General features: G+C 45.5%; 1 protein-coding gene across 4 annotated transcripts in view; it reads right to left on the reverse strand.

Moving 5' to 3' along the window:
- Positions 1-21,657, reverse strand: part of TCF7L1 (transcription factor 7 like 1) — a 158,373-nt gene extending 136,716 nt beyond the window's left edge. For all 4 annotated transcript variants that reach the window (XM_058683493.1, XM_058683492.1, XM_058683491.1 and 1 more), the window contains exons 1-3: positions 21,400-21,657; positions 21,253-21,316; positions 20,910-21,037 (exon numbers count right to left, since the gene is read on the reverse strand). In XM_058683493.1, coding sequence (XP_058539476.1) covers positions 20,910-21,037; positions 21,253-21,316; positions 21,400-21,642 — 435 coding nt within the window. In that variant the 5' untranslated portion in view covers positions 21,643-21,657. The remainder of the gene's footprint in view (positions 1-20,909; positions 21,038-21,252; positions 21,317-21,399) is intronic.
- Positions 21,658-27,812: the final 6,155 nt, after the last annotated feature.

Consider the following 27,812-nt stretch of genomic DNA (forward strand, 5'->3'; position numbering starts at 1 on the left):
ACAAGAATCCTGAACTCTCTTTCTACCTTAGTATGACTTACTTAACATTTGTTTTTAATTTACCCACGATCATAATCTTCACCCCGGACCACGTATAAGCCAAACTTGAACTTGAAAACCAAGCTGGACCTTGTTCTGCCTGCATTAATTAGTGTGCAAAGGGGCATCTGATTTCACCCTCCCCTAACAATCTGAAACACTAGTTCCAATTTATGTAACGAACACTGTTAGACTAGGGCTGCAGCCGGGCAAGTGGGTAATGGGCCCTGAGACAGGTATCAGGAAACTAAGGACCCGCTCCTGGTGGACTCACTTCTGCGCCACGGAGACAAGCTATTCCAGGTATGGAGTCTCGTAACTTTAAATACGCTGACAGTTCCCTGCTAGCTGAGTGCGCTGAGTAAATTAGGTAGAATTATGAAGAGCTGCAGAATTCCAGTTATTCACACTGAAAATGAAGTTACCAAGAATATAATGATAGCACAGACCCATCCAGGGTTCCTAAAATGGGTTCTGTGGAACACCAGTCCCAAGAGATGCCACACAGAAATGAAGGATTCTGTGGTTCCTTCATCCATCCAACAAATACCTTTTTCAGTTTATTTATTTATTTTGAGAGTGAGAGAGAGAGAGAGAGAAGGAGAATGAGAGTGGGAGGGGCAGAGAGAAGAGAGAGAATCCAAAGCAGGCTCCGCAGTGCAGAGCCCAATACAGGGCTGGATCTTAGGAACTGTGAGATCATGACCAGAGGCAAAATCAAGAGTTGGACGCTTCACCGACTGAGCCACCCAGGTACCCCCATCTAACAAATACTTATTGAGGGTTTTCTAAATGCTTGGTGCTATAACTACAATGAAGAACAAAACAGAGCCACTCCCTGACTTCAGTAAGTTTAGGATCCAGAGACAAGTATCAGATAATTACTAGGCCACCTATTTACCAACAGTAAAGGGAGCTCATACACAGGGAGTTGAAAACATGCAGCAAGGAACCACATCTGAGTCTGGGAGGCAGAGAGCAGGAGGGGAGACTTACGCTTGTGGGGGGAGGGGGAGTGTAGTATTCCAAACACAAGGCCGGAGGAATCCTGCATAATACACTCCCCTGTGAGAGACTCATGGTAGGGGTGCCTGGGTGGCTCAGTGGGTTGGGCGTCTGACTTCAGCTCAGGTCATGATCTCGCAGTCCGTGGGTTCAAGCCCCATGTCCGGCTCTGTGCTGACAGCTCAGAGCCTGGAGCTTGCTTCATATTCTGTGTCTCCCCCTCTCTCTGAACCTTCCCAGCTCATGCTCTGTCTCTCTCTCAAAAATTAAAAATAAATAAATAAATAAAAATAAAAATAAAGAAATTCATGGTATACACCAGCATGTTAAAGGCCCAAGAAGTCCTGCAGAAATAAGGCTGAGCATGCCCTACCTATTAACATCCCAAGGATGTTACTCTGGGAAATGCTGATAGAGGCACTATTGTTCTCATAGCCTACAAGAACCTTCCGTATAAAACAAAAGCTCTTGTTCATAGAACTGGAAAACTATGTGTCCTCTCAGAACAGCCAAAATACCTTGGAGCTGCTAATGTAATTCTAAAGTATTTTCCTTGGCACAGACCTATAAAAACATATGGCTTCCACAACTGCTGACACACTCCCAGTATCACAGATGAAGGAAAATCCACAGCTAGAAACCAGCAGGCCAGATTCAAAGGTCTACCTCCAGCACAGACATCTGCTTTATTTTTGAAAAGATGTATGTACAGCCTCAGTACTGGGATGAATTGAGAAAACTTTCAAAAATGTAAAGTAAAAATGATCAACCACCAATGATCAACTTTACAAAGATTAAACCCTGAAAGATGCCAGGCGTGAACAAAGATTGCTCTTGTTAGCCTAAAATGTCCGGGAGGAAGACAGATTTTGCTGTTTATTATACATGATGCATAAAGAAGGAAATGTAAATAACAAATACACATGTGCAGATTTTGTATACAAGGTACTGTGCTAGGGGTGACAATGATCAAAAGGGAAAGAGGACAGCCAGGGTGCATAAGAATATGGATTCTAGAAAAGTAGCAATCCAAAACTGAGTATCAGTAAGTGCCCAACGAATGGTGTGGTATAAAGACTAAATTTTATAGGAGCTAATGGGCACCTGAGTGACTCAGTAGGTTAAGCATCCGACTCTTGATCTCAGCTCAGGTCTTGATCTCAGGGTCGTGAGTTCAAGCCCTGCGCTGGGCTCCACCCTGGGCATAAAGTTTACTTTAAAAAGAAGTTTGTGGGGGCGCCTGGGTGGCGCAGTCGGTTAAGCATCCGACTTCAGCCAGGTCACGATCTCGCGGTCCGTGGGTTCGAGCCCCGCGTCGGGCTCTGGGCTGATGGCTCGGAGCCTGGAGCCTGTTTCCGATTCTGTGTCTCCCTCTCTCTCTGCCCCTCCCCCGTTCATGCTCTGTCTCTCTCTGTCCCAAAAACAAATAAAAAACATTGAAAAAAAAAAATTAAAAAAAAAAAAAGAAGTTTGTGGTTTTGTTGTTGTTGTTTTTTTTAACATTATCTCAGAACTGCTAATGCTAATAATGAGTTTACCTTAACAAAGCCCTTATTGTACCAGACACTGTTCTCCATGCTTGTGTACAACTTAATTAATCTTTGCAACTATGAGGTAGGTCCTAGGAATATATCAAAATATGGCCTTGGCCTCAGCATTCAATGGAAATGTTACTTAGCTTCAGCTTCAATCTTCAGAAGGGTGAACTTCTGCCTGATCAATGATCATGTGGTGACAGGGGTGACCAACATATTTAAGTAATGTAACAAGGTGAAAAATAAAAAAATGAAGCATGTTTGGATTCGTCATCATTATCTGAACATGCCCTTTCAAAAAACAGGCTTAGTTTAGTGGAAATCTCCTTATGAGCTTTATCTCTTGAAACGTTATCTGTTGGCAGAATTATATTATTTTTTATTGAAAGAATAAAATATAAGCATGAAACATATTAATCTTTTACAGAAAACAATTACAATGTACACCTACAATTATTAAATAGGATTAATTAACTGCATTACTAACATTAAGATTACATTAAAAAAGAGAACAGTAGGGGTGCCTGGGTGGCTCAGTTGATTAAGTGTCCGACTCTTGATTTCAGCTCAGGTCATGATCTCACAGTTCTTGGGTTCAAGCCCCTATTCAGGCTCTTTCTCTCACTCTCTCTGCCCCTCCTCTGCTCTCTCTCTTTTTCTCTCTCTCTCAAAATAAACTTAAAAAATTTTTTTTAAAAAAAGAACAGTATATACTTTCTGAACAAGTGCGTATAAATGTTTTTAAATTACAATAGGCATTCTACTTCTAAACTCTATGGAATTGCTTGGTGTGCTTGTAACATTAAACAGAATAACTTCAAAAAAAAAAAAAGAGTTTAGGGGTGCCTGGGTGGCTCAGTCAGTTAAGCGTCCGACTTCAGCTCAGGTCATGATCTCCCAGTTCATGGGTTCAAGCCCTCTACCAGGCTCTGTACTGACAGTTCAGGGCCTGGAGCCTGTTTTGGATTCTGTATCTCCCTCTCTCTCTGCTCCTCCCCCGCTCATGCACGCACACACGCATGCACACAAACACACACTCTCTCTCAAAAATAAATAAACATTCAAAAAAAATTTTTAAGAATTTTATAAAAGGAGGGGGGCACCTGGGTGGCTCAGTCAGTTAAGTATCCGACTCTTGATATCAGCTAAGGTCTTGATCTCAGAGTCTTGACTTGAAGACCTGCATTGAGCCTACTTAAAAAAAAAAAAAAAAGTTTAAGTAGAATAACGTTCAGAAACTATATGTGCACCCTTAAGGGCACCTGCGTAGCACAGTTGGTAAGGCATTCGACTCTTGATCTCCACCCAGGTCATGATGCACAGTTCGTGAGATCGAGCCCCAAGTCGAGCTCTGTAGTGACAGTATGGTGACTGCTTGGGATTTTCTCTCTCTCTCTCTCTCTCTCTCTCTCTCTCTCTCTCTTAAAATAAACTTAAAAAAAAAATGAACCTATAAGCACCCTTAGCATTCATACTATGGTGTCTAAACAACATATTTCACTACAAGGAATCAGAGCTCCTTCTAGAAATAGCTGGTCTGGGATGGGAAATGTGCAAGATGAACTTGGAACATCCTGCCATAACACTAAACAGGGAAACATCAAAGACCACTAGAATTGTATCCAAAGGACTCTGGAGCCAACTTGAAGAGGCTCCCACCAGGTAAAGATGGAACAATTTGAAATCAATAAAAATAATATTTATAAATGGATTGAAATACATGAAATAGGTTGAAATCCATGAGTTCATAATATTTTAAAAAATAACTTCATTGGTCACCTTTGCAGGTAATAAGAAACCAAATGGAAAACTAGTAAAGAAAGGGAAAGAATGAAGCATGTAAATTGCTTCCCCCTTATGACCTATTGGGATCAGCACACTTGTTCTACAATGGGCTATATAGATCTTTTCAGTTCTGTGGGCTGCATATGGTCTCAGTGGCGACTACACCCCTAAGCCCTTGTATTGAAAAGCAGTCATAGACAATATGCAAACAAATGAGCATGGCTGTGTTCTAATAAAACTTTATTTACAAAAATAAGTAGCAGGCTGGATTTAGACTGTAAACCGTAGTTTGCTGACCTTTGATCTAAGTTAACTAATAGTTTATAAGGGATAGTTTCTCTCTCTCTCTTTTTTTTAATGTTTATTTTTGAGACAGACAGAGACAGAATGTGAGTGGGTTAGGGGCAGAGAGAGAGGGAGACAGAATCGGAAGCAGGATCCAGGCTCCAAGCTGTCAGCACAGAGCCTGACGCAGGGCTTGAACTTATGGACTGTGAGATCATGACCTGAGCTGAAGTTGGATGCTCAACCGACTGAGCCACCCAGGTGCCCCCGGGTGGCTTTTAAAAAACAGTAGAGCTGAGGGGCACCTGGGTGGCTCAACCAGTTGAATATCTGACTTTGGCTCAGGTCATGACCTCACAGTTTGTGGGTTCCAACCCCCACATCAGGCTCTCTGCCATTAGCGCAGAACCGCTTTGGATCCTCTGTCTCCCTCTCTCTCTGCCCCTCCCCCCCATCTCTCTCAAAAATAAATAAAACACTTTAAAAAAATTTTTTAAATAGTATAGCTGACAGATGAACAAGGAATGACACAGACTATAACCATTTCAAAACTGCTAATGAAGTAATAATGGACGTGACTGATCACTGGTGGCTGCTAATTTCACAGAGAGACAACCAGACATTAAGTGTCTCATGATATAAGGACAACATCTATGAAAGAGACTTGCAAATTAAAAAGGAGAAAAGGGGAGAGAAATCCAGATCAAGAATCTAAATCTAGGCAACTCCCCTCTACTTGCTGGATGGGATGCTGCCTGAATCAAAAATCACTAAATAAATAATTCAATTCAATAATAAAACCAATTCACTTTAAAACAAAAATCTAGGGGCGCCTGGGTGGCGCAGTCGGTTAAGCGTCCGACTTCAGCCAGGTCACGATCTCGCGGTCCGTGAGTTCGAGCCCCGCGTCAGGCTCTGGGCTGATGGCTCAGAGCCTGGAGCCTGTTTCCACTTCTGTGCCTCCCTCTCTCTCTGCCCCTCCCCCGTCCATGCTCTGTCTCTCTCTGTCCCAAAAATAAATAAAAAACGTTGAAAAAAAAAAAATTAAAAAAAAAAAAAAAATCTAGGGGCGCCTGGGTGGCGCAGTCGGTTAAGTGTCTGACTTCAGCCAGGTCACGATCTCGCGGTCCGTGAGTTCGAGCCCCGCGTCAGGCTCTGGGCTGATGGCTCGGAGCCTGGAGCCTGTTTCCGATTCTGTGTCTCCCTCTTTCTCTGCCCCTCCCCCGTTCAGCTCTGTCTCTCTGTCCCAAAAATAAATAAATAAATAAATAAATAAATAAATAAATAAATAAATAAATAAATAAATAAAACGTTGAAAAAAAAAAAAAACAAAAATCTAAATCCGGCTAGCAATTTTCAGGAATTACAAAGGACAGAAAAACATGTTATAGGATATCATGGGGTTGCATTTAACAAAATCCAGACTGTGAGAAAACTCCACAGGAGTCATCAGATAAAAACCTAAAAATCTAATTAGGAAGTTCTTTACATCCTATGAAGAATGTAGAGAAGAATGTCACTGTTGCTACCTCAATATTTCACAAGATTTCAAAACCTTGAATTCACAAATGAATTCACAAATGAATTCACAAATATGCTGTACAGCAACACAGAAACAATCTAGGCACTTACAAAGCTGTGAAATTATTATTCTCCCACCACAATGTCAAACGTTCAAAATGTGACCATCAATTTGGCCACTACCAGAGTAATAATTATTTCTGGCAAGAAACACCAATGGATATTAAAAACGATGGATGAAAGTTTGATGAGAAACGGGTTATTTACATAGTCACAAAGTTATCTTCCCGCAAGACACTTACTAATTACAAAGAGGAGAAATAGTAACTTCCTTGGAGAAACCTGGCAGACATAATTTTTACCAAGTGATCATAAGGAACATCAACTGTAGTGGGAAAAATAGATGGCATCTCATGAGGAGAAGCACCAAGAAGGGCATGCTATCAACTACATAGGGTTCATGCCCAAAATATACAACCTGAACCTACTCGTGAAGAAACATCTGAAGAAAAGCAGAATTCAAGGTCCTTTTAGAAAATAAATGGCTTGTAATCTCCAAAAGTCAAGAACATGAGAGACACAAAACAGACTGAAGAGCTGTTCTAGATTGAAGGAGTCTAAAGACACACAACCAAGTATACCACATGACCTTGGCTCATTCTGGACACCTCATCCCAAAAAAATTTTTTTAAGGATTTATTATTATTTTTAAATGTTTATTTATTTACTTTGAGAGAGAGAAAGAGAGAGCAGGGAAGGAGCACAGAGAGAGGAAAAAAAAGAATCCCAATATGACCAGGGGCTACTTCCCACAAACCACGAGATCATGACCTGAGCCAAAATCAAGAGTCAGATGCTTATTTGACTGAGCCATCTGGTCACCCCTAAGATTTTATTCTTAAGTAATCTCTACACCCAACATGGGTCTTGAACTCACAACCCCAAGATCAAGAGTCAAATGCTCCACCCACTGAGCCAGCCAGGTGCCCCCAAAGTCTTTTAAATATTTTCTTTTGCTAGAAAAGACATTGGGAAGACAACCGGCAAAATTGGAATAAGGTCTATAGATGAGACAGTAGGACAAAATTTCCTGATTTTGATAACTATATTGTGGTGATGTTTATCCATTTTTAGACCTATACATGAAGTTGCCCAGGGGTAAAGGAGCATTGTATTTGCAACTTACTCTCAAATGGTTCAAAGAAAAAGTTATAGAAAGAAAGATAAATAAAATGTAGCAAATGTTAATATTTGGTGAAATCTAGAGGAAAACACATGGGAATCCCTCATACTACCTTGTACTTTCTCTGTTTCTGAAATTATCGCAAAATAAAAAGTTAAAATTAATTAACATATATACTCCATACATATGAACTAATTGTATATATCATTCTGTTGACAACTAATTAATAATTCACATAAACTGGCAATTCTGTTACAGTAATATGTAACTCTTTCCAAAGGCAACTGGTAACCATGTAAGCCCCAAATCTGCATTAAGTACTGAAAGTTGATGTGCTAATTACTTTTGTTTAAGCATTCCTGGTTCTCCCATGACTATACCATTTGAGCATTTCCTATAAAAATATTTCGAGGGGTGCCTGGGTGGTTCAGTAGTAGGATAGAGCCCTGCATCAGGCTTCGCGCTCACAGCACAGAGCCTGTTTGGGATTCTCTCTCCCTCGTGCTCTCTCTTTCTAAATAAATAAATAAATAAATAAATAAATAAACTTTAAAAAAATATTTTAAAATAGTGCAAGAAAACATCCACTTATTAAGATATTGACTAAAAAAAAGTCTTGGCCGCTAAACATCTTAATAAAGTTGTAATAATACTATAAATTATTCTGATGACATTAGTCATTTCTTTTTATAACCCAGAGATTCTATGATGCATTTAGTTTTAGCCTTGTACAAACCCTGGTTTTAAAATGCAGTCTATTTAGCCAAAATTTTAATCCAGTAACCTTCAAATACACCATTATCCCCATTTTGCCAAAGAGTGCCCTAGAGCCACAGGGGCACAGAGCCAGACCCTGGCTGGGCTGAGATTCAAGGCCAAGACTCAAGTCTCAGACCCTTTAGCCAGATTGCCTCCCAGAGGGAAAAGGAGCGGCCTGTCAGTTTGCTCCTCTACCCCTCAGGCCTTGCACTGCTCTCCACACAAGGTCCTCTCTCCTCTTTCAATGTCAAGCAAAAGCAACTGCTTATTAAGACGCTTTCCCAAACTCCAGGTGCTCTTACCATCCCAGCCCCTCCCTGCATTAACTCTCCTTAGGAGGGTCTGGGAACACCCCTGCTATCATGATCCCTTTCCAACTCCAAGCTTCAGCACCAGCATCTCCCTCCCTGACAAGCATTTTACAACACAAAAGCTTATGGTGTCAAGTGTTTTCGTGTCACATATCTTTAACACTCCTGCTCTAATGCTCTACCTCTCCTCCATGGATTCCTCCTAGAAAACAGTTAAATAGATAAGCAAAGACTCTATCCAATATACACAGAAAATCATACTCTGAGGTGCCTGGCTGGCTCAGTTGGTGGTGGAGCATGTGACTCTTCACCTCACGGTTGTGGGTTTGAGTCCCACGTTGGGTGTAGAGGCTGCTTGAAAATAAAATCTTAAAAAAAAAAAAGAAAAGAAAGAAAGAAAGAAAAGATGCATACATGTGCAAGAAAGTGGGGCTGGTCAGGAGTAGGAAGCAGACAACAGACCACAGACCAAGTCAACAAACGCACATGACGACCTTACATATATGGTATCTAAGGAACCAAGTTTACTGCCTCAAGATGTGAGAAGAAAAACACAAGGGGGATTGGAGGGAATAGATTAAGCAAAGCTGCAGCGCAGAGCAAGGCAAAGAAAGATGGAGACAACAATGAACTCCATCTCTGAAACTGTAAAGAGACCAGCCATTAAAGTTCTGACTATCCCAGGCGGAAGCAGGGATTAAAAGTGCCTCCTCGGGGCGCCTGGGTGGCTCAGTCGGTTGAGCGTCCGACTTCAGCTCAGGTCACGATCTCGAGGTCCGTGGGTTCGAGCCCCGCGTCGGGCTCTGGGCTGATGGCTCAGAGCCTGGAGCCTGCTTCCGATTCTGTGTCTCCCTCTCTCTCTGCCCCTCCCCCGTTCATGCTGTGTCTCTCTCTGTCTCAAAAATAAATAAACGTTAAAAAAAAAAAAATTAAAAAAAAAATGTGCCTCCTCTGTGATAGGGCTGGAAATGACATCGAAAGGAACAAATGCAGAGATGTTACTCCTCGCACATCTCTTACTTGTACACACTACTGCTTTGTGAATTGTTCCAAATGGCATTTTCACATTAGCTTGGTTACCAACTCTCAGTACAGGGACAGTCTAGGACTGTGGCTGGAATCATGGCCCTAACACTTCCCACACAGGTGATCCTGGCCCCGCACTTAGGCTCTATCGAAGCTTACTCAGGGATAAAAGAGAGCTTCTGGTAGCAGTCACGCAAGTGTCCCATGTGGTAACAGTTGTAAACAGTGTGACATAGTGCCCTGGAACACTGCAGGTGCTTATAGGGCTCTTTTTTTTAAATGTTGATGTTAAATATTCATGCTGTCAACATTCAACAAATGTCTGTGAGTCACTTTTTTTTTAATTTTTTTAATGTTTTAATTTTTGAGAGAGAGAGAGAGAGGGAGAGAGATGGAGACAGAATGCAAGCAGGGGACGGGCAGAGATAGAGGGAAACACAGAATCTGAAGCAGGTTCCAGGTTCTGAGCTGTCAGCACACAGCCTGACACAGGGCTCGAACTCATGAACTACAAGATCCTGACCTGAGCTGAAGTTGGACACCCAACCGATGAGCCACCCAGGTGTCCCTGTAAGTCACTTTTCATGAGTCAGATGTTGCAGTTTAATAAAGAAGTATTTTGAGGTGTGCTTTCCCTGTAGCACTGCTTTCTGCAGGGCTTGCTGTAGACCCCTCGGAGCAGTGGAGAAAGTAAAGCCCAGTGATGCAGCTGAGCAAGTCCTAGTCCTGCTTCCATTCTTCGTAACTGTTTGATCCAGGCAAGTTCACGATCATCCTGAGCTTATGCTCCTCATGGGTGGGGTGGGCCAGGCCGGATGCTCCCTTCCAGCTCAGAGGGCTACAGGGTACCCAGGCAGAGGGTCCTTGCAGAGGAACCTGAGGGAAGAACACCCAACCCACCCTAGCAGGTATGTGTTATAAATCTGACCTTAGTGACCCCAATGTACACTTTTTGCAATTTATGGAGAAGAATGCAGTCCCAAACATCAGAAATCACTACTGCCAACAAATATGGACTTGTAAACTGATCCGCTTTTCACACCATTGATTCCTACTTCTTTTTTCTTCCTCATTGTTGATCCATCTTTTTTTTTTTTTTTTTTTTTTTTTTTTTTAAGTAAGCTCTATGCCCAGTATGGAGCTTGAACTCACAACCCTGAGACCAAGAGTCACATGCTCCACTCACTGAGCCAGCCGGGCAGCCCTAGATCCATCTGTTTTTAAAAATGTTTTAATCACAGTTTCTATCTCTCATATTTATGTTTTTTTGTTTTCCACACATTTTTTTATAGACGTTCCTACAAATAATGATCCCATTCACTGTATGAGGTTTAAGACATTTATCTCACTAAGATTTAGTGTCTTGCAATAGCCAGATCTCAAGAAGGGCTTACTTAGGACCCCAAGTGCCTCCCCAGCGTCTATCAACCATACTCAGAAGCCCTTCTAATTAATCTTTCCACCATGCTATTGTTTTCAAAAAGAAACCACCTAAAGATAATTTGGGAAGTGAAAGAAAAAGCACTGAATTACCTGAATCCTGATGTCAAACCATCTTACACACACACACACACACACACACACACACACACACACATACACACACACACACACACAGAAAGGGGAGTAAGGAGGAGACTAATACATTCTCTGCAATTCTTAAAATAATTCTGTGTAAATGTTTAGTTATTTATTTCTTTAATACTCAATTTACTATAATAGTTATAAATGACTGGGACTGATTTTTAACTTAGCTTTAAAAAGGCAACCAATTTATACAGTATTTTATAAAATAAATAACAGGGAAATAATATTTGCATGCGCGGTTCACCAGAGCTCGGTTTATTAACCAAACTATGTTGTAATCCAAGTGGCAGGGGTAGCAAGCACGTTTATGCCTCCCACCTTCTTCCACACCAAAGACACACTGTGTAATCTTCCAACCCTCGCCCACTTCAACAAGGAAAAACTGTCCCAAGTTCAAAACAGTTCCAATGTTAGTAGATAACCACTTTTTTCTCCCAAAGAGGGTAATGAGTGGTGGTAAAGCTCTGGGGGCCACCCATTAAAGGTTATTTAAGTCTTCCGGAGCACAGTCGTGATAGAACAACTCAAACCCCAGCCACTCACTCACACACGGTCTATTTGGGAAGGCATATTCCCAGGTCTGGTTCATAAAGTCGGAACAAATGTGCCACCCTCCACCCCAACTGGTAACTCACATCAGGATTTCTGAACTGTGAAACAAAGGTCAGCTGTCCTCCCAAGAGGAGGAGTTAGTTACATCAGGCCTGTAGGTAAAGTCACAAGGGTGGAACGGGGAACACCTAGACTTTAAACTCACAACCAAGTTCAAATCTTTGCACGGGTCGATTATCAGTAGCATGACCTTGAACAAGATACTTGACCTCTACTAATCTGCCTGCACAGCAGCAAAATAGGAATAAGTATCTATTTCATAGCAGGTCAGAAGCTATGAGAAATATTAAGGTTTTAGCAGCTACTGCCAAGCGCTTTCCAAATGGGGTGGAGCTCTTAACGCCCCTCAGGAAGAGCAAATGAGAGCACCCACTTTACCATACGTTTGCCAGCATTTAAAAATCTCATTAAGACAAAATCTCTGGTAATTTCGTGGGCCAAAAAACCAAAACAAAATAAAACAAAAAAGATTCTTTTCTTTTCTAGCATTGTTTGACTACCTGGGAGGTTGAACACAGTTTCACATATGTGGTGGTCATTTGTAGTTTCTTCTTTTGGGAATTCTTTGTTTATATTTATTTTATGGTTACCTTCCACAATTATGGTGAACACTTGGCGCCTTGTTCCTCTTGAATGAGACCGAGTTCTAAAATGCTATAGTACTGGGGCGTATGGGTGGCTCAGTTGGTTAAGCGTCCGACTCCTGATTTTGGCTCAGAGCATGATCCCAGGGTCATGAGATGGAGCCCCATGCTGGGCTCTGTGCTGAGTGTGGAGCCTGCTTGGGATTTCTCTCTCCCTCTGCCCCTCTCCCCTGCTCACACACACACTCTCTCTTTCACTCTCAAAATAAATAAATAAACATTAAAAAAAAAAAAAACCAACTTCAAAATGCTATAGCACAGTTTGAAAGCATGAATGTGAGTTCATTTCCTGTCCTGAGGACTCCAGATAACTAAAGTTAGCACCCCTTATCACTTCCACAAAAGGTCCTGAAAAGGGCCATGTTTAGGAAGACATTTGTAAGATTTTATTTTCAAACTCTGAAATGTATTTCTAAACAAACTGTTCATCTTCCCATGAAAATCTGTAGGCTACATACATAATGAAAAGAAAAGATTTAAGATTCTGAAATGTATTTTAGAACCTTAAAGGTACCTGTCAACTGAGCTAACTCAGAGCATTCTAACAACTTATGAGTCTAAGAAAGAAACTGTACAGCATCCCAGAGCTGTTCACTAAGTAGCACATGTGGTAGAGAGGAAAAGGCAAGCCCCCTTGACTTCCCTGTGTTCCCTTCATCCCCGAATGCCGAGGGTTGGGAAATTGCATTTATATCACTGTCCCTTAAATCCAATCCAGTTTGGGAGAAAACAATAAAACATGGAACATATAATGGGGCACCTGGGTGGCTCAGTCGGTTAAGCGTCTGACTCTTGACTTCGGCTCAGGTCATGATCTCATCTCGATTCGTGAGATCGAGCCCCACATTGGGCTCTGCACTGACAGTGCGGAGCCTGCTTGGGCTGCTCTCTTTCCCTCTCTCTCTGCCCCTCTCCCTCTCTATCTCTCAAAAATAAATCAACATTAAAAAATAATAATAAACATGTGAGACATTTAAAAACCTCCTCCTAAAATACATGATCAGATTAGCCAATTGGGGGCAGTTTCCTATGAGCTTTTAAGCAGTCAGTCCTTTTCCAGCCCCAATTATTTATCATACCTCAGTATCTGCTCCTGACAGCAAAGGAGTTGTATTTTGATTCCACCTTTATCATCCTTCAAAATCAGCCAGCCCCAGACATTAAAAAGAGGAAACACTTACCAGGTGGGTCCTATCTTCCAATTAATGCCCAAAGGTTCATCATTTAACATGTAGCTAGAAGGTTCCCAACGTTTTTGGTTTTACAGTGGGGTGAAGAGGAAGGGCCCGTACTGACGACATGTCCAAGACCCCTGCTCCAGCCACCCTGCCCTGATTTGAGGACACAAAGCCATCCAACCATCCAAGGCACTGCCCCTCCATTTTGGCCAGCTCCACCTCTGCACATACATCCCCATCTTCAACTCTTGGGCGAGTCTGTAAAACTGGAAGGACGTCTACTGCTGAGCGTCCTCCATCCATGAAAGAAGACTGCCTTCTTCCCAGTTCCATTCTCATTTCCCCTTCCCCTTCGTCTTCTCCATTCATCTTCCACCCTAGCCTACTGCCCTACGAACATGCTCCCACGCCAGCATCCCAAACACACCCTCTCCAAGGCCCGTGGCTCTTCCCTTCCCTCTACTTGCCATAGGCAAACGTCTTAAATGGGTTGTCCAGGTGACAGTAGACAGGAAATGTGTAAGGTACACAGGGGTAGAGAGGGAAGTCTGGTCTGGGGTTCCGGCTAAGTGAGGGACGGGCCACTACCTGGGACCAGTCCACAACACAGCACCCGGGCACCCGACTGGGAAGTGCTGAGCTAGTACCTCTGCCTGCCCGGCTTCATCACTCCCGTTGCCTGAACTGCTGGTCTCAGTGGGCACCAATAGCTTCCTGTTGCTAAATTCCCAAAGCTCCTCTTCATTCCACCGTCTTCTTGTCTCCTCTCTCTGTGGCATCTGACAGCGAGGACCAGCTTCCATAATGTCACAGGACCTGGGCGCTCCTCTTACCTTGGCAAAAGCTCCTTTCCATCCTGCCTCAGGGACTTCTTTCTCTGCTCGGAGCAGCCTGTCCCTTCTTCTCTGGCTCCCTTACATCATCCCGAGGCTGCAGTTTCAACTAACCACGCATCACCTGCTCACACCCCAGGTGTCTCCAATGAAACTTAGCAGTTCCTCCAAATGAAAAGACCCTCGCAGCCTGTGAGTTCTGCTGTTGCCAAAGTAGTCAATGAGCATCCGTTCAGCGTGGGGGGGGGGGGGGCAAAGATGGCATGCCAGGGTCCCACATGGAAGAAGTCATTCCCTTGGAGGCACCGAGGCTCAGACATCAAGAGTTAAGTGTGACATCAGCCACTTTCTGCCTCCGGTTACTTCCCCTCCCCGCATAAATTCAAGTCACCATTCCAGTCTCCCCCATCCTACCCTTCCTCTCCATCCAGTTACTCTTGGGAGCACTTTTCACATCACCCCAGACTCCTGTGAGTCTCCTAACCCTTGTAGCTCCTTTCAGATCTTCTCCCTCCAATCACTATAGTCTAGGCAAACGTACTAGCCACATCACTTCCCAGTGTAATTTTCTATGGTTCTCAGCCACTTCCTGAGTAAGCCCAGATTCTTTCATGACATTCAAGGCATCCCATGCCCTGGCCCGTCATCATGCAGCCAAATGGAGTAACTTGTATTACCCCAGACAGCCCTGAACTTTTTGCCTTTGCTCTCCCAGTGCTGGCTTCCACCTCATGATTGGGGTGAAGGAAGACTTAACACTTCTCACTCCTGCATGTTTAATTTTTTTTTTTAAATTAACAAGAATTACATTGAATTCAAGAATGACTGGGGTGCCTGGGTGGCTCAGTCGGTTAAGTGTCCAACTTCGGCTCAGGTCATGATCTCACAGCTCATGGGTTCGAGCCCCGTGTCAGGATCTGTGCTGACAGCTCAGAACCTGGAGCCTGCTTTGGATTCTATGTCTCCCTCTCTCTCTGCATCCCTGTCATCTGCTCACGCTCTGTCTCTCTCCCTCTCTCAAAAATAAATAAACATTAAAAAAAATAATAAAGAATGACTGAGTTTCAGGGACTAGTTGTTTGTTTTTAAAGATTTTATTTTTTAAGTAATCTCTACACCCAGTGTGGGACTTGAACTCACAACCCCAAGATAAGGAGTCACATGCTTTACCAACTCAGCTAACCAGGCACCTCAGGGACTACTTTCAAACAATTTCTTCTCCCTAAGTTCCTTGATCATGCTAGCCCAAAACAACTTTTCTTCAACAAGCTTTTTTTTTTTTTGATGTTTATTTACTTTTTGAGAGAGAGAGACAGACAGACAGACAGACAGAGAGCATAAGCGGGAGAAGGGCAGAGAGAGAGGGAAGCACAGAATCTGAAGCAGGCTCCAGGCTCGGAGCTGTCAGCACAGAGCCTGATGCGGGGCTCGAACTCACAGACTGTGAGATCATGACCTGAGCTGAAGTCAGACACTCAACCCACTGAGCCACCCAGGTGCCCCAACACTACTTCAATTTTTAAGCCCTTTAGGGCAAAGCTGGATCTACTTCATCATATCTCCCATATCCCTGAGCCACTGCCATGATAGGTCCTCAGTAAATATCAGATGAAATTGAAGAATTATGAATTAATCTTAAGAATGCCAATCTAAATTTCCCCAGTTTGGCAAGTAAAGTTGACTCTAAATTGGAATGACTATATTGGACACCTGGGTGACTCAGTTGGTTAAGCATCCAATTCTTGGTTTTGGCTCAGGTCATGATCTCACAATTCGTGGGTTCAAGCCCTGTGTCGGGCTCTGCGCTGACAGCATGGAGCCTGCTTGGGATTCTCTCTCCCTCCTTCTCTCTCCACCCTACCCTGACTCACGTGTGTACACACACTCCCTCTCTTTCTTGCTCTCAAATACATAAATGAAACATTTTTTAAAAATAAATAAATTGGAATACAAGTAGGATATCTGCATTACATATATATTTGGATTATTGCATCTTCCAATGAGTTAATCATTATGTCATTTTTTAGGTCACAATTTTGTAACTTTGCACATCACTATAAAGGCAGGAACACTATGTTAAAGGTTACTTTTTGTTAGTGTACCAGCCTACTTTCTCCTCAAGAATCCCAAGAAGTGAGATCGATGAAGAATGAGACCAGCCTATAACTTTCCAACAGTAAAGCAAGTCAGGTAACCCTGCCAGATCCACCTACTCAAAGAAAAAAGACTGACAGGGTTCAAGTCCCCTTCACCGAGCTGCTCATCATTTGTCCCAGCAATCCAAGTGCCAAAAGTTCCGCCACACAGGCAGGGCCCTTGCAAAAGTTCATTCCATTTAAAAAAAAAACCCTCATTAAACCCTGAGTTATATTTAGAAAAACATGGAACAGAAGTTATATTTAGATGAAATGGCTTTAAAGAATTTTACCAAAAGCAGCATGTTTATACTGATCTTCCAGAAGAAAAAGATTTACTTATCAGCTTTTACACACAGCTTTTAAAGACAGACAACTTCTCTATGTGTACACAGAGATTTCTGCTTGGGTTCCTTCATGTCGGGCAGAAAACAAGAGCATCCAGGATACTTGCAAGACCTCCCATGGGAAGCGACAGGATAGGAAGGACTGAAAAACATGCACACGTTTGGAGAACAGAACAACTTCATACAGAAGCCTGAGTCGAGATGGTCCAAGAAAGGTGCCAGCAATGCGATGCTTGAGCTGCATGATAGTGGTTCTTAAATTCATGAACTGGAACCCCAAGCCATAGACTCCCTTGACAACTTTACCCAGAAGTGTTCTTTTCCAAAATGCCATTAGCACACATGTCGCGGTCAAAATACCCTCTACCATTTCATAGCTAAGTCACCGAACCACATTCAACATTTTCTTTTTGGCTCTTATTAGCCTTACACTATTTTTTTTTAACTCTTTAACGTTTATTTATTTATTTATTTTTTTTTTTTTTAATTTTTTTTTTCAACGTTTTTTATTTATTTTTGGGACAGAGAGAGACAGAGCATGAACGGGGGAGGGGCAGAGAGAGAGGGAGACACAGAATCGGAAACAGGCTCCAGGCTCCGAGCCATCAGCCCAGAGCCCGATGCGGGGCTCGAACTCACGGACCGCGAGATCGTGACCTGGCTGAAGTCGGACGCTTAACCGACTGCGCCACCCAGGCGCCCCACGTTTATTTATTTTTGAGAGAGAGAGGGAGACACAGAATCTGAAGCAGGCTCCAGGCTCTGAGCTGTCAGCACAGAGCCCGACGTGGGGCTCGAACCCACAAACCAAGAGGTCATGACCTGAGCTGAAGTCGAATGCTTAACCCAGTGAGCCACCCAGGCGCCCCAGTCTTACACTATTTTTGACATCCACTTTCCTCTGTGTTGGCTTACATTTTCCTAACAAAAAAACTAGTCAACAGCACCAAGGTGGTTTAGTAAACTTGTGAAGCCTTTTCATGAATGAATGTGTCATTTCAGGGTGGCTTTTGGAGGGAGTGAAAGACGGTTTGTGGCAGTTATTCATCTCTTCATAGGCCACAGGGTCCCCAGGGCTCCAGAGGAGAATGAATCATGGCTTGGAGGCTTGGCACACACCCCAGGCTAAGGGGACCTCTTCTCTAAAGAGCCTCAGGAAGAGGCCACTTCCCAGCCTCCCAGCCAAACCAGAGTGGAGGGCAAAGGTAACGCATGGGGAAGACAAGTCCAAACTGCGGGACTGGCCAGCCCCCAGTCATCCCAGCAGGAATTATGCCAGTGCATGAGGGTGCGGCAGCCCTCTTGCTTGCTATTCCTAGGGCCAATTAACACCCTGAAAACCTCCAGCCAACCCCTACTTTTGCTTGTGGCTTGGTATTTCCAGAAAGTGTGAGAACAGCAGAGAACTGAAGTCACCCAGTTTTGTACTACTTAGAGGCTTTAGAGTAGGAACGCCTAAGGTTGTGAAATCTAGTAGTAAAACAAAAAAAGACCCAGGATGCCAAAAGGGAGAGCAGATCATATATTCCAGGCACCCCTCTGCGTCCAGCTTCAGTTACCTCTCTCCCCCCTCTTCTACCCTTATCTATGTACATTCATTTTACCAGGCTTGGACCCCAAAAGAGGACCACTTGGTCTGCACCTATAGTTTGCCTACTGGGAAAATCACATTAATTACGTTAATATAATCATCCACAGGAAAAGCATCATCTTGACCCTATAGTCCAGACAATCAAGTGCTTAAGTGTTTCCTCACTTGCTTTCTGAAAAGCCCATGATGTTCAAGGATAGGGTCAAAATTAGCAGGTTCTACTGAGCTCATCTAACTGCAGGAAACTCCCCCAGTATATCAATAAACTTTTGAACCAGGCAGGCCTAACACAATTAAAGGCACAAAAGGGGCACAGAAACTACAGGGAGATTGAACTTACTTCTATACGGGAAGTTCACCAGGGAGACCAGATTATGTAGGAGAGTGGGACAGGATACACTAAGATCTTTAGGAAAGGTCGACAACAGGGACTTGAGTGTCCCTGGAGGCTTAAAAGAAGGATGGTGACATGGGCCAGGGCAGTGAACAGCTGCAGGAATGAGCAGGGACAGTCAGAGACATGCAGAGGAGAAGGTTGGCTTCTCCAAGGAGGGCTCCAAAATTCCCACGCAGGCCTGGATTTAGTAATCAGGAATCCCCAGGACCAGCAAGAAATCAGCCTGTGGAAGTTCTGAGGCAAAAGAACATGTAAGATGGAAGAAGGAAAGAAGGGCAGTGGAAGATGGTGGAAAGATGGGAACCGACACAAACAGAAAACCAGTCCCCCTGAGGCTCTTGGGGTGGGGGTGGGGGGAGCAACAGATGAAGACAGGCAGTTGTCAGAGTTCTCCTTCAAAGAGGAAGAGTCAAAGCACCCCAAAGAGAACCGGGTAGGTGGAAGGAACAGCCTGCTTGAGGGAAAAACTGGTCATATTTGGGACACTTCTGGTGACTTGATCTGCACCAGGACCTGGATCAGTGCTGACTCACAGCCGTTAATGCCTCCCAGACTCCTCTCTCTAGACATCTAATGGTAAATGGAAAAATGGGACTTTGTTACAGGAACCCTAGCAAACCTGAGCTTCCAAAAACCCTTTTAGAACTCAGCTACATCGGTGCACAAGGAAGAGAATCAGTGAACACCTAAACCAAGTCGCTGCAGCTTGTTTTGCTCAACTTTTACTTTACCCACTTTCAATGTGAATGAGAAAAGGCACCAGTCAGACGCCCATATCCAGCTTATATTCAGGACTTCCCGGAGTGCTCCAAAGAAGGGACAAAGCTGCGGGGCTTTCCCGGCTAGAAAGATGAAGGTGTGTGGTCCCACGCCCCTCTCCCCAGGTCAGAGCCCCCCACCTCCACTCTCACATCCCTTCCGGCCAGGAGAGCGCCTCCACTCTCCATCGACCCTGTACCATGACAGTAGGGAGCGCCCATTCAGTACAGAGCGTTTCTCAGGCGGCCCTTTAATTATGACCAGTATTTAAGGACAGCTTAAGCATAAAGTGAGTTTGTCAGGCCTGCTCCTGAGGCGCCAACACCTCCCGCCTCCGAAAAAAGAACGAACTGGCGTGCACTGGCAAGCAAAGAGAGCCACTACGGTGCTCGTGGGGCCCAAGGGACGGCGGCGCGCAAGAGTCCGACAACAGTCACAGTCTCAGTAGGTAGGTGCTCACCGAAAATCTGCTATCGGACCTAGCACCTGAGCAGCTGGCCCTGGGGTGGGGTGAGGTGGCGGCGGCTCGGGGGACACAAAGGCCTTGCCTGCCCAGGGCTGCTCCCCTCGCGACGCGGGGGGCGCGAGTTTAGGGCCAGGGAGGGGGCAATGGAATCCGCCCTCATTTGCACGTCGTCTAGGGCCCGGTCAATTTGCTTAATCACGGCTCTAAATGCCAGCGCGCAGCACACAATGCGCGCCCATTAACAGGTTTAAAGTGTCGCAGCGCTCGCTTTAAATGAGAAAAGCCGGCAACAAAGGGGGAAAAAGCCAAGTTCCTCAACTTGAAGAATGCCTCGGGTCACCCTCGAAATCATCTAGGCGAGTTTAAAATCCCAAACTCCACAGAACAGTTGAGGCCCCCGCTCGACGGGGTAGGGAGGGGGGTGTGAATAATCCGCCACGAATACTGGGTTTCTTAGGAACGAACTCGCAGCAGCCCAGTGAAACTGGAGTCGGGGGCAACGTCGCCAAGCCAGCTCCCCCAGCCCACTGCCCAACTGCCAGGGAAAGCTGACGGATTTCCAGGAAGGAAAGGGAGACACCCCCCCCCCACCCCCGTCCAAAAGCGGGCACAAATCCAAGTTCTCCTTTACTACCAGCAAAGAATTTTGGAGGCCAGGGAAGACCCCCAGAAATGGACCCCAAAGCCTCTTCCCCAGTAGAAGGGTAAATTTTAAAGGAACTTTACTTTCCTGCAAGCACTGGCCAGCGCAGCCTAACGCTCGGCAGCCACAGAATAGTTCAACTCCGCAAACTCGCTCTGCCCAGGATCCTCCCGAGACGGCCCCATCCCCCACCCCGTCGCCGAGCCCGGGGGCGCATCCCGCCGGCCCGGCCCCCCACCCGCCCCGGCGCGGCCCGACCCGCACTCACCGTGCGCGCTCCTCCCGGAGACAGGGGTCCGTTGGAGAGGTACGGACTGCTCAAGTCCGGGATCATCAGGAACGGGTACCCAGGGTACGGGGGGCCCTTAAAGAACGCGCCGTCCTGGGGCCTTCTCACTGCGGGTGAAACCGAGGCGGGGGTGAGGCCCGGGCCGCCGGGATAGCGCAGCGGCAGGGGACCCGGGGCGGGGACCGCGCTCCAGGACGGCTGTGGCCGCGGGGGACGGAGAGCAGGGGCACGGCCACGGGACGAGGGGAACCGTGGGCGGCCTGAGCGGAGGCGCTGGGCGCAGCGGGGCCCGCGCGTGGGGGCTGCCCAGACCCGCACGTACCTTCGGCGAAATAGTCCCGCGGCTTCTGGAAGGCGTCCCGGGCGGGCTGCGGGCGCCTCTCCGCCTGCGGAGGAGACACAAAGGCGAGGGCGGGTGAGCGAGCGCGGGGCCGGGGTCCCCCGGGGTCGGGCCCGGGAGCCTCCTTACCTCCGAGTCCGAGCTGCTGCTCTGGTTCTCCGACTCGTTGACCAGGGACGACTTGACCTCGTCCAGGTCCCGCTGCGCCGAGGCACTGTCGCTGCTCGGCTCCTGCTCCTCGCCCCCCTCGTCTTGGAAGGGGATCAGCTCGTCGTTCGCCCCGAGGTCGTCCCCTCCGCCGGCCGCCCCGGCGCCCGAGCCGCCGCCGCCGCCGCCGCCTCCCCCGCCGCCGCCGCCGCCGAGCTGGGGCATGGTGGGGCCGCGGGCCGGGGCCGCCGCTCTCCGAGCCCCTCGCCGCCCGCGCCCGGCCCGGCCCGGCCCGGCGCCCGCCCCTCCCTCCCTCCCGCTCGCCTGCCCGCTCGGCTCGCCGCCGCGGCGGCCGCAGCAACAAAGTTTGACAGGGCGTGGCCCCGCGGGAAGCGGGCCGGCGCGGCCGGGCCGGGGCGGGGGCGGATCGGCTCGGGCCCCTCCGGCAGCGCCCAGCCCAGGGCTCCCCAACTCGCCGCCGCCGCCTGCTCCGCCGGGGCGTCCCAGCGCCTGGCCCGCCGGGGAGGGGCGAGCGGCGAAGGAAGGAGGGATCGCCGGGCTGGGCAGGGGGGCCGGAGGGAGGAGCCCCGGCTGCAAGCTGACACCCGCGCGCCTCGCGGAACCCAGAGAGCTCCGGCGCGCACACACTCACTCGCATTCACACTCGCACACCGCTCACTCACACCTTCCGGGGGCTGCGCCTCCCCGCCGCGCGCACCCCGGCGCCCCCAGCCTCGTCCTGGCCCCCTCCCTTGCGCCTCGCCACGCACCCCCGGCGGTCCTTCCCCACCCTCCGGCCCACCCCTCCCACCCCCTAAGCATCCCCTAACTTTCTTCCAAAGAACCCCCACAACTCCTCACCGCTTCCACACACCCCTCCCACCGCATCGGCGCGCTGGCGGGCGGCACTGCCCCCTGCGGGAAAGCTTCGGACACACAGACTGGCCGCGGACACTCGCTGCCTGGAGTTCCTCGGAGCACTGGACCCCGCCAGCCTGCTCGCCCTCGCCAGATGCGTGGAGCAGAGGATCGGGCCTATTTATGGCATCCCGGAATACGCCGGGTGGCCTTCTGCTCCTGCTTCCGTGGGGTTCCAACGCGCCCCCTCCCTAGCCCGGGTTTTTGACCTTGTTCAGGTGCCTAAAGTCACCCGCCACTAAAATCCCATAGATCACCTGCGCCCCATAGTTCCCGACCGGGTCCTTCCTTAAACGAACAACTCAGTCTTGGTTTCAGAAAGGGTTCGGATTTGGTTCGTTGCGAAGGAAAATTGTGTGCTGGTGATCTCTGGAGTCGTTCACAAAGCTGCCTCGGTAGCCAAGGAGCATATAAAAAAAAATACCCAACCAGTCTCATGCTTACTTAAGGAAATGCCTCTTGTAATTACATTAAGCTAGCATCCCTCTCCAACCAGTTCCGGAAAGTTTTAAAAAGTAGATCCCGTGTCATCCACAGTAGAAACTGTTGGTGGTGAGAGCATCCATTTTAAGACCAGACTGAAAGGCAGTATGGGAATAAAACTGTTTTCAAAACTGCCAGGGGAGTTTTCTACAGCGATGCCTCCCCAAAGGGATAAAGTCACAGATACAAGGAAGTGCAAAGCAGCGGGGAGGTTGGCAAGGTGAGTTCTGGGTCTTACAGCGAGTGTCCGGCCCCGTGCAGCAACCAGCCCAACAGAATGAGGCCCCTGCGCCTAAGGATCCTAGACTGATTTTTGGAGAAACATTAAATGAAAGTCAGTGTATATGGCACTCATTCATTTTTGTCTTTTCAAAATTGCATATATGTGTTTGTTCCAGCGCAGAAAAAAGTCTGAGAAGATGCGCAAGTTATCAAAAAATACATCCAAGAAAGTGGAGAGGAGAGGAGCCTGTCTTGTTCTGCTTTCTACATATTTTGTTGTATGTAGCAACCAGAGATGCCTTATCTCCTGTTTACACAATTAATACATGAATGCAGTCTCAAAGCTTCTTCAAACAATATCCTTGGATCTCCAGTAGTATCTTGAGTAAAAGTAACAGTACCTCTTTCTGGCTTGCCACCCCTCCCTCCTGTTAAGCACTGTTACTTGTTAGGTGTATCCTTCTAGACATTTTTCCTGGGCATGTGTAAACACATACACAAATATTCAAATTTATTTTCACACATATAGAATTGTACTGTTCACATTATTGTGTGATATTTCCATTTTATAAGTTTTTTAAATGGGTGACGGGTATTTGGTTGTTGTTGTTTATTATTTTTTGAGAGAGAGAGAGAGAGCACAAGTGTGAGCGGGGGAGGGGCAGAGGGAGAGTGAGAGGATCCCAGGAGGCACTTAGCACAGAGCCCGATGTGGGGCTCCAACTCATGAACTCATGAAAGACCATGACCTGAGCCGAAATCAAGAGTCTGAAACTCAACTGACTGAGCCACCCAGGCACCCCTATACGTTTTTAAAAGAAAGTTTTTCATGTGGTCCGTAAAACATATTAGTTTGCCATGGTTGCTGTAACAAAGCACCACAAACTTGGTGGCTTAAAACACCAGAAATGCATTATCTCACTGTTGTGGAGACAGGAAGTCCAAAATGAGTTTCACTAAATCAAAATCAAGGTGTTAGCAGGGCCGAATTCCCTCCTGAGGCTCTAGAGAGAATATATTCCTTGCCTCTTCCAGCTTCTGGTAGCTGCCAGCATTCTGTCACATCCCATCACTCCACCTTCAGCCTCTGTGGTCACATTGCCTCCTCCTTTGTCAAATCTCTCTCTGCTTCCTTCTTATAAGGAAGGACACTTGTGATGTCATTTAGGGCCCACCCAGATAATCTTGGATAATCTCCCCACTTGAGATCCTTAACTTAATCACATCTGCAAGACCCCTTTTCCTTATAAGGTAACATTCACAGGTTCCAGGGATTAGTACTTGGACATATCTTTGGGAGTGAGCCATTTTCAGCCAGCCACACCTATCAACCTTGAAGAAATGCAAACTGAAACAGCAAGAGATACCATTTTTCATCTCCTAGATTGCCAAAGGCAGAAAACAATAACACCCAGCACTGGGCCCTGTGCTGTAAAACATACAGCTGCTGGGCATGGTTGTGTCACATTTCTGAAGGGAAGTTTGGCAATAGCTATTAAAAACCTTTAAATGTGTGCACTCATCTATACACTTCTAGGATTTTATACTAAGAAAATAACCAGGCGCACAAGTAAACCTACAGAAATGTGTTCATCATAGTAAAAAGCTGGAAACAATCTCATTGTCCCCAAATAGGGAATTGTTACATAAAATCATGATGCATTCATCCAATGGAATGTTATGACATTGTGAAAATGCTTGTCAATGTGGAAAGAGGCTCGTGACAGTGAAAGTAGCAGATTAAAATTAATGTATATAGACTTCTGCTTTCCATTCTAATGGAATACTAAGGTCAAATTGACTTTTCCATCAAGAACCACTATAGGGGCCCCTGGGTGGTTCAGTTGGTTAAGCATCCAACTCTCGATCTTTGCTCAGGTCATGATCTCACAGCTCGTGAGGATTGAGCCCCACGTCAGGCTCTGCGTGCTGTCAGTGTGGAGCCTGCTTGGGATTCTCTCTCCCTCTCTCTCTCTCTCTCTCTCTGCCCTTCCCCCACTCATGGTCTCTCCCTCTCATTCTCTCTCAAATAAATAAATAAACTTAAAAAAAAAAAGAACCATTATAAATGTTGGATAAAATGCTAAAATAAAATGACAACAACAAAACCCAGCTGATTTGAAGGCATCAGAGTCAATCAAATCAGCCAGGACTTAAGGAGTCAAAGAGAAGGAAAGTTCACTGAAGGGAGTTTATATTTACTACTGTTTTATGCTCTTGGGGCGTTTGGTGACTTACAACATCAGGCAAAGAGGCCTAACAAAAAGCTACTGTTCAAAGCAGGCAGACTACAGCCTCCTGCCTGTTTTCATAGGTCCTGTGAGCTAAGAAGGTTTTGGGTTTGGTTTTTTTTTTACATTTTCAAATGGTTCCCAAATAAATCAAAGAAGGATAATAGTTTGTGATATGAAAATTATATCAAATTCAAATCTCAGTGTTGATAAATCAGGTTTTAATGGAACAGAGATAGCCATGCTAAGTTTACATGGTACCTTCACAGCTTTCACACTATCATGTCAGAGTTTAGTGCTTGCAACAAAGACTGTTTGTGGTGTTCTCATTGCTTTATGCCACTACTGTCTACAGAGTAGGGATGAAGCGTTTCAGATGCCATGTGTATCACTCAAATTTACAAAGCTTGTGAGGAAACAAGGTGTTTATAGCCTGTAGTACTTATTATATTATTCACCAGCAAGTAGTTTGCAGAAAATTTTACTTTTTTGTTTTGGATTCCTTTTACAAGGCATTAACTACCTGATGAAATTTTTTCCCAGGTTATATTTTTTGGTTTACTATTTCTGAAGGAATGAATATTCCTTCCAGGTGGTCCAAAAGTTTCCTGGCATGCACCACCAAGCTTAATATAGAAGTATACATTTGAAGTGCTGTTCACATTGCTACAGTAGGTTCCTGGTGTATCTGCTGTGGTCATAATGAATTTTCCCAGCTATGCCATTTAGTCTTTTCGTAAATATGGAGTTAAGTCATTTTTATGGATGAGTTAAGATTTGAGCAAGAGGACACAGCCTACTCAAGTCAATGAGTTAAAGAATTTTCCCATCTATAAAAATCCCACTGAATCATCCCAATAAATGATTATTAAGCATTCTTTGGACTTAAAAAATAAAGTTGTGCAAGGAACCCATCTTTCCTGCTGTTCTTAAGGTGGAGAACATGCAAAATCCAAAATCATGAGGATCTGGGCTTGCATTTGGGCTCTGATAATTACTATGCGATTCTAGCAAGGTCAAGTTAATGTCCTGAAGCCTTGGTTTCCTCATCTATGAAATAGGGAAACAACCACGGGTTGTCCTGTCTGCCCCTGATTATACAGCCAAATCAGTTGTCAAGGACACCTTTGGCCCAATTTCCAATTGGGGAAATATGAAATATGAGGTATAGAGGAGATGACAATTTATCAGCATAAGTCTTATTATTTAGTATTTTCCTCTAACAAGTTCACTTTCCTTTCACGGTTTACTGTGGACTTTCCAGCTTCTGATCATTTTGTGTTATCATTCTCAGCAAAATTACATAAGTGATATTTTCTTTTTCTCTCTGATTTTGAAAAAGGAGGTGGCACTCTAGTCCTTTCCTCTAACAGCAGCTTAAAACATATTCCAGTGTTGAGGCACCTGGCTGGCTCAGTCGGTGGAGCGTGGGACTCTTGATATCGGGATTGTGAGTTTGAGCCTCACATTGGGTGCAGAGATTACTTAAAAATCTTAAAAAAAAAAAAGAAAGAAAGAAAGAAAGAAAGAAAGAAAGAAAGAAAGAAAGAAAAAAGTATTCCAGTATCTCAAAGTGGGGCATACTCAGTTTTGATAAAGGGAACTAATTTTTGCTACCAGAGCCCTATGATCAACCAAATTCTGGTATAAACTTGCCAATCCCAGGGGCACCTGGGTGGCTCAGTCGGTTAAGCGGCCGACTTCGGCTCAGGTCATGATCTCGCGGTCCGTGAGTTCGAGCCCCGCGTCGGGCTCTGTGCTGACAGCTCAGAGCCTGGAGCCTGTTTCGGATTCTGTGTCTCCCTCTCTCTGACCCTCCCCCGTTCATGCTCTGTCTCTCTCTGTCTCAAAAATAAATAAACGTTAAAAAAAAAAAAACTTGCCAATCCCAATTCCTATCATTTTTTGGGGTTATTTATTTATTTATTTATCATTTTTAAGTAGGCTCCAACACAGGGCTTGAACGCATGACCTTGAGATCAAGTGTTGCACGCTCTACCGACTAAGCCAGCCAGGCACCCCATCTTTTGGGTATTTATTTATTTATTTTTATTTTTATTTTTGAGAGAGAGAGGGACAGAGAGGGGGACAGAGGATCCGAAGTGGACTATGTGCTGACAGTCGCAAGCCTGATGTGGAGTTCACACTCACAAACCGTGAAATCATCACCTGAGCCAAAGCTGGATGCTCAACCAACTGAGCCACCCAGGAGCCCCTCTTTTGGGTTTTTAAATAGTATTAATCTACTATCACTTTTCCAAATTATGAAAGGAATATTGGTTCCCTCCACCCCCAACAATCTGAAGCAATACGCACCAAGCAGTAAGCAGTGCTATTTTCTGGAGATAAATTAATAGGGACTGGGTCTATTACCTTCTACATTGTCTGTGTGTAGGTATGTGTGTTTGTGTGTATACATGTATTAGGTTCATACAAATATATATTGAAAAAAATTGTGCTTTTTTTAATAGAAAATGGACAATTCATAAAATGTTGAAAAAATAGTGAAAAGATAAAAGGAGACAAAAGCATGTTGCAGAA

This window comes from Neofelis nebulosa, chromosome 9, assembly GCF_028018385.1.
Source record: "Neofelis nebulosa isolate mNeoNeb1 chromosome 9, mNeoNeb1.pri, whole genome shotgun sequence".
In the NCBI taxonomy this organism is placed as follows: domain Eukaryota; kingdom Metazoa; phylum Chordata; class Mammalia; order Carnivora; family Felidae; genus Neofelis; species Neofelis nebulosa.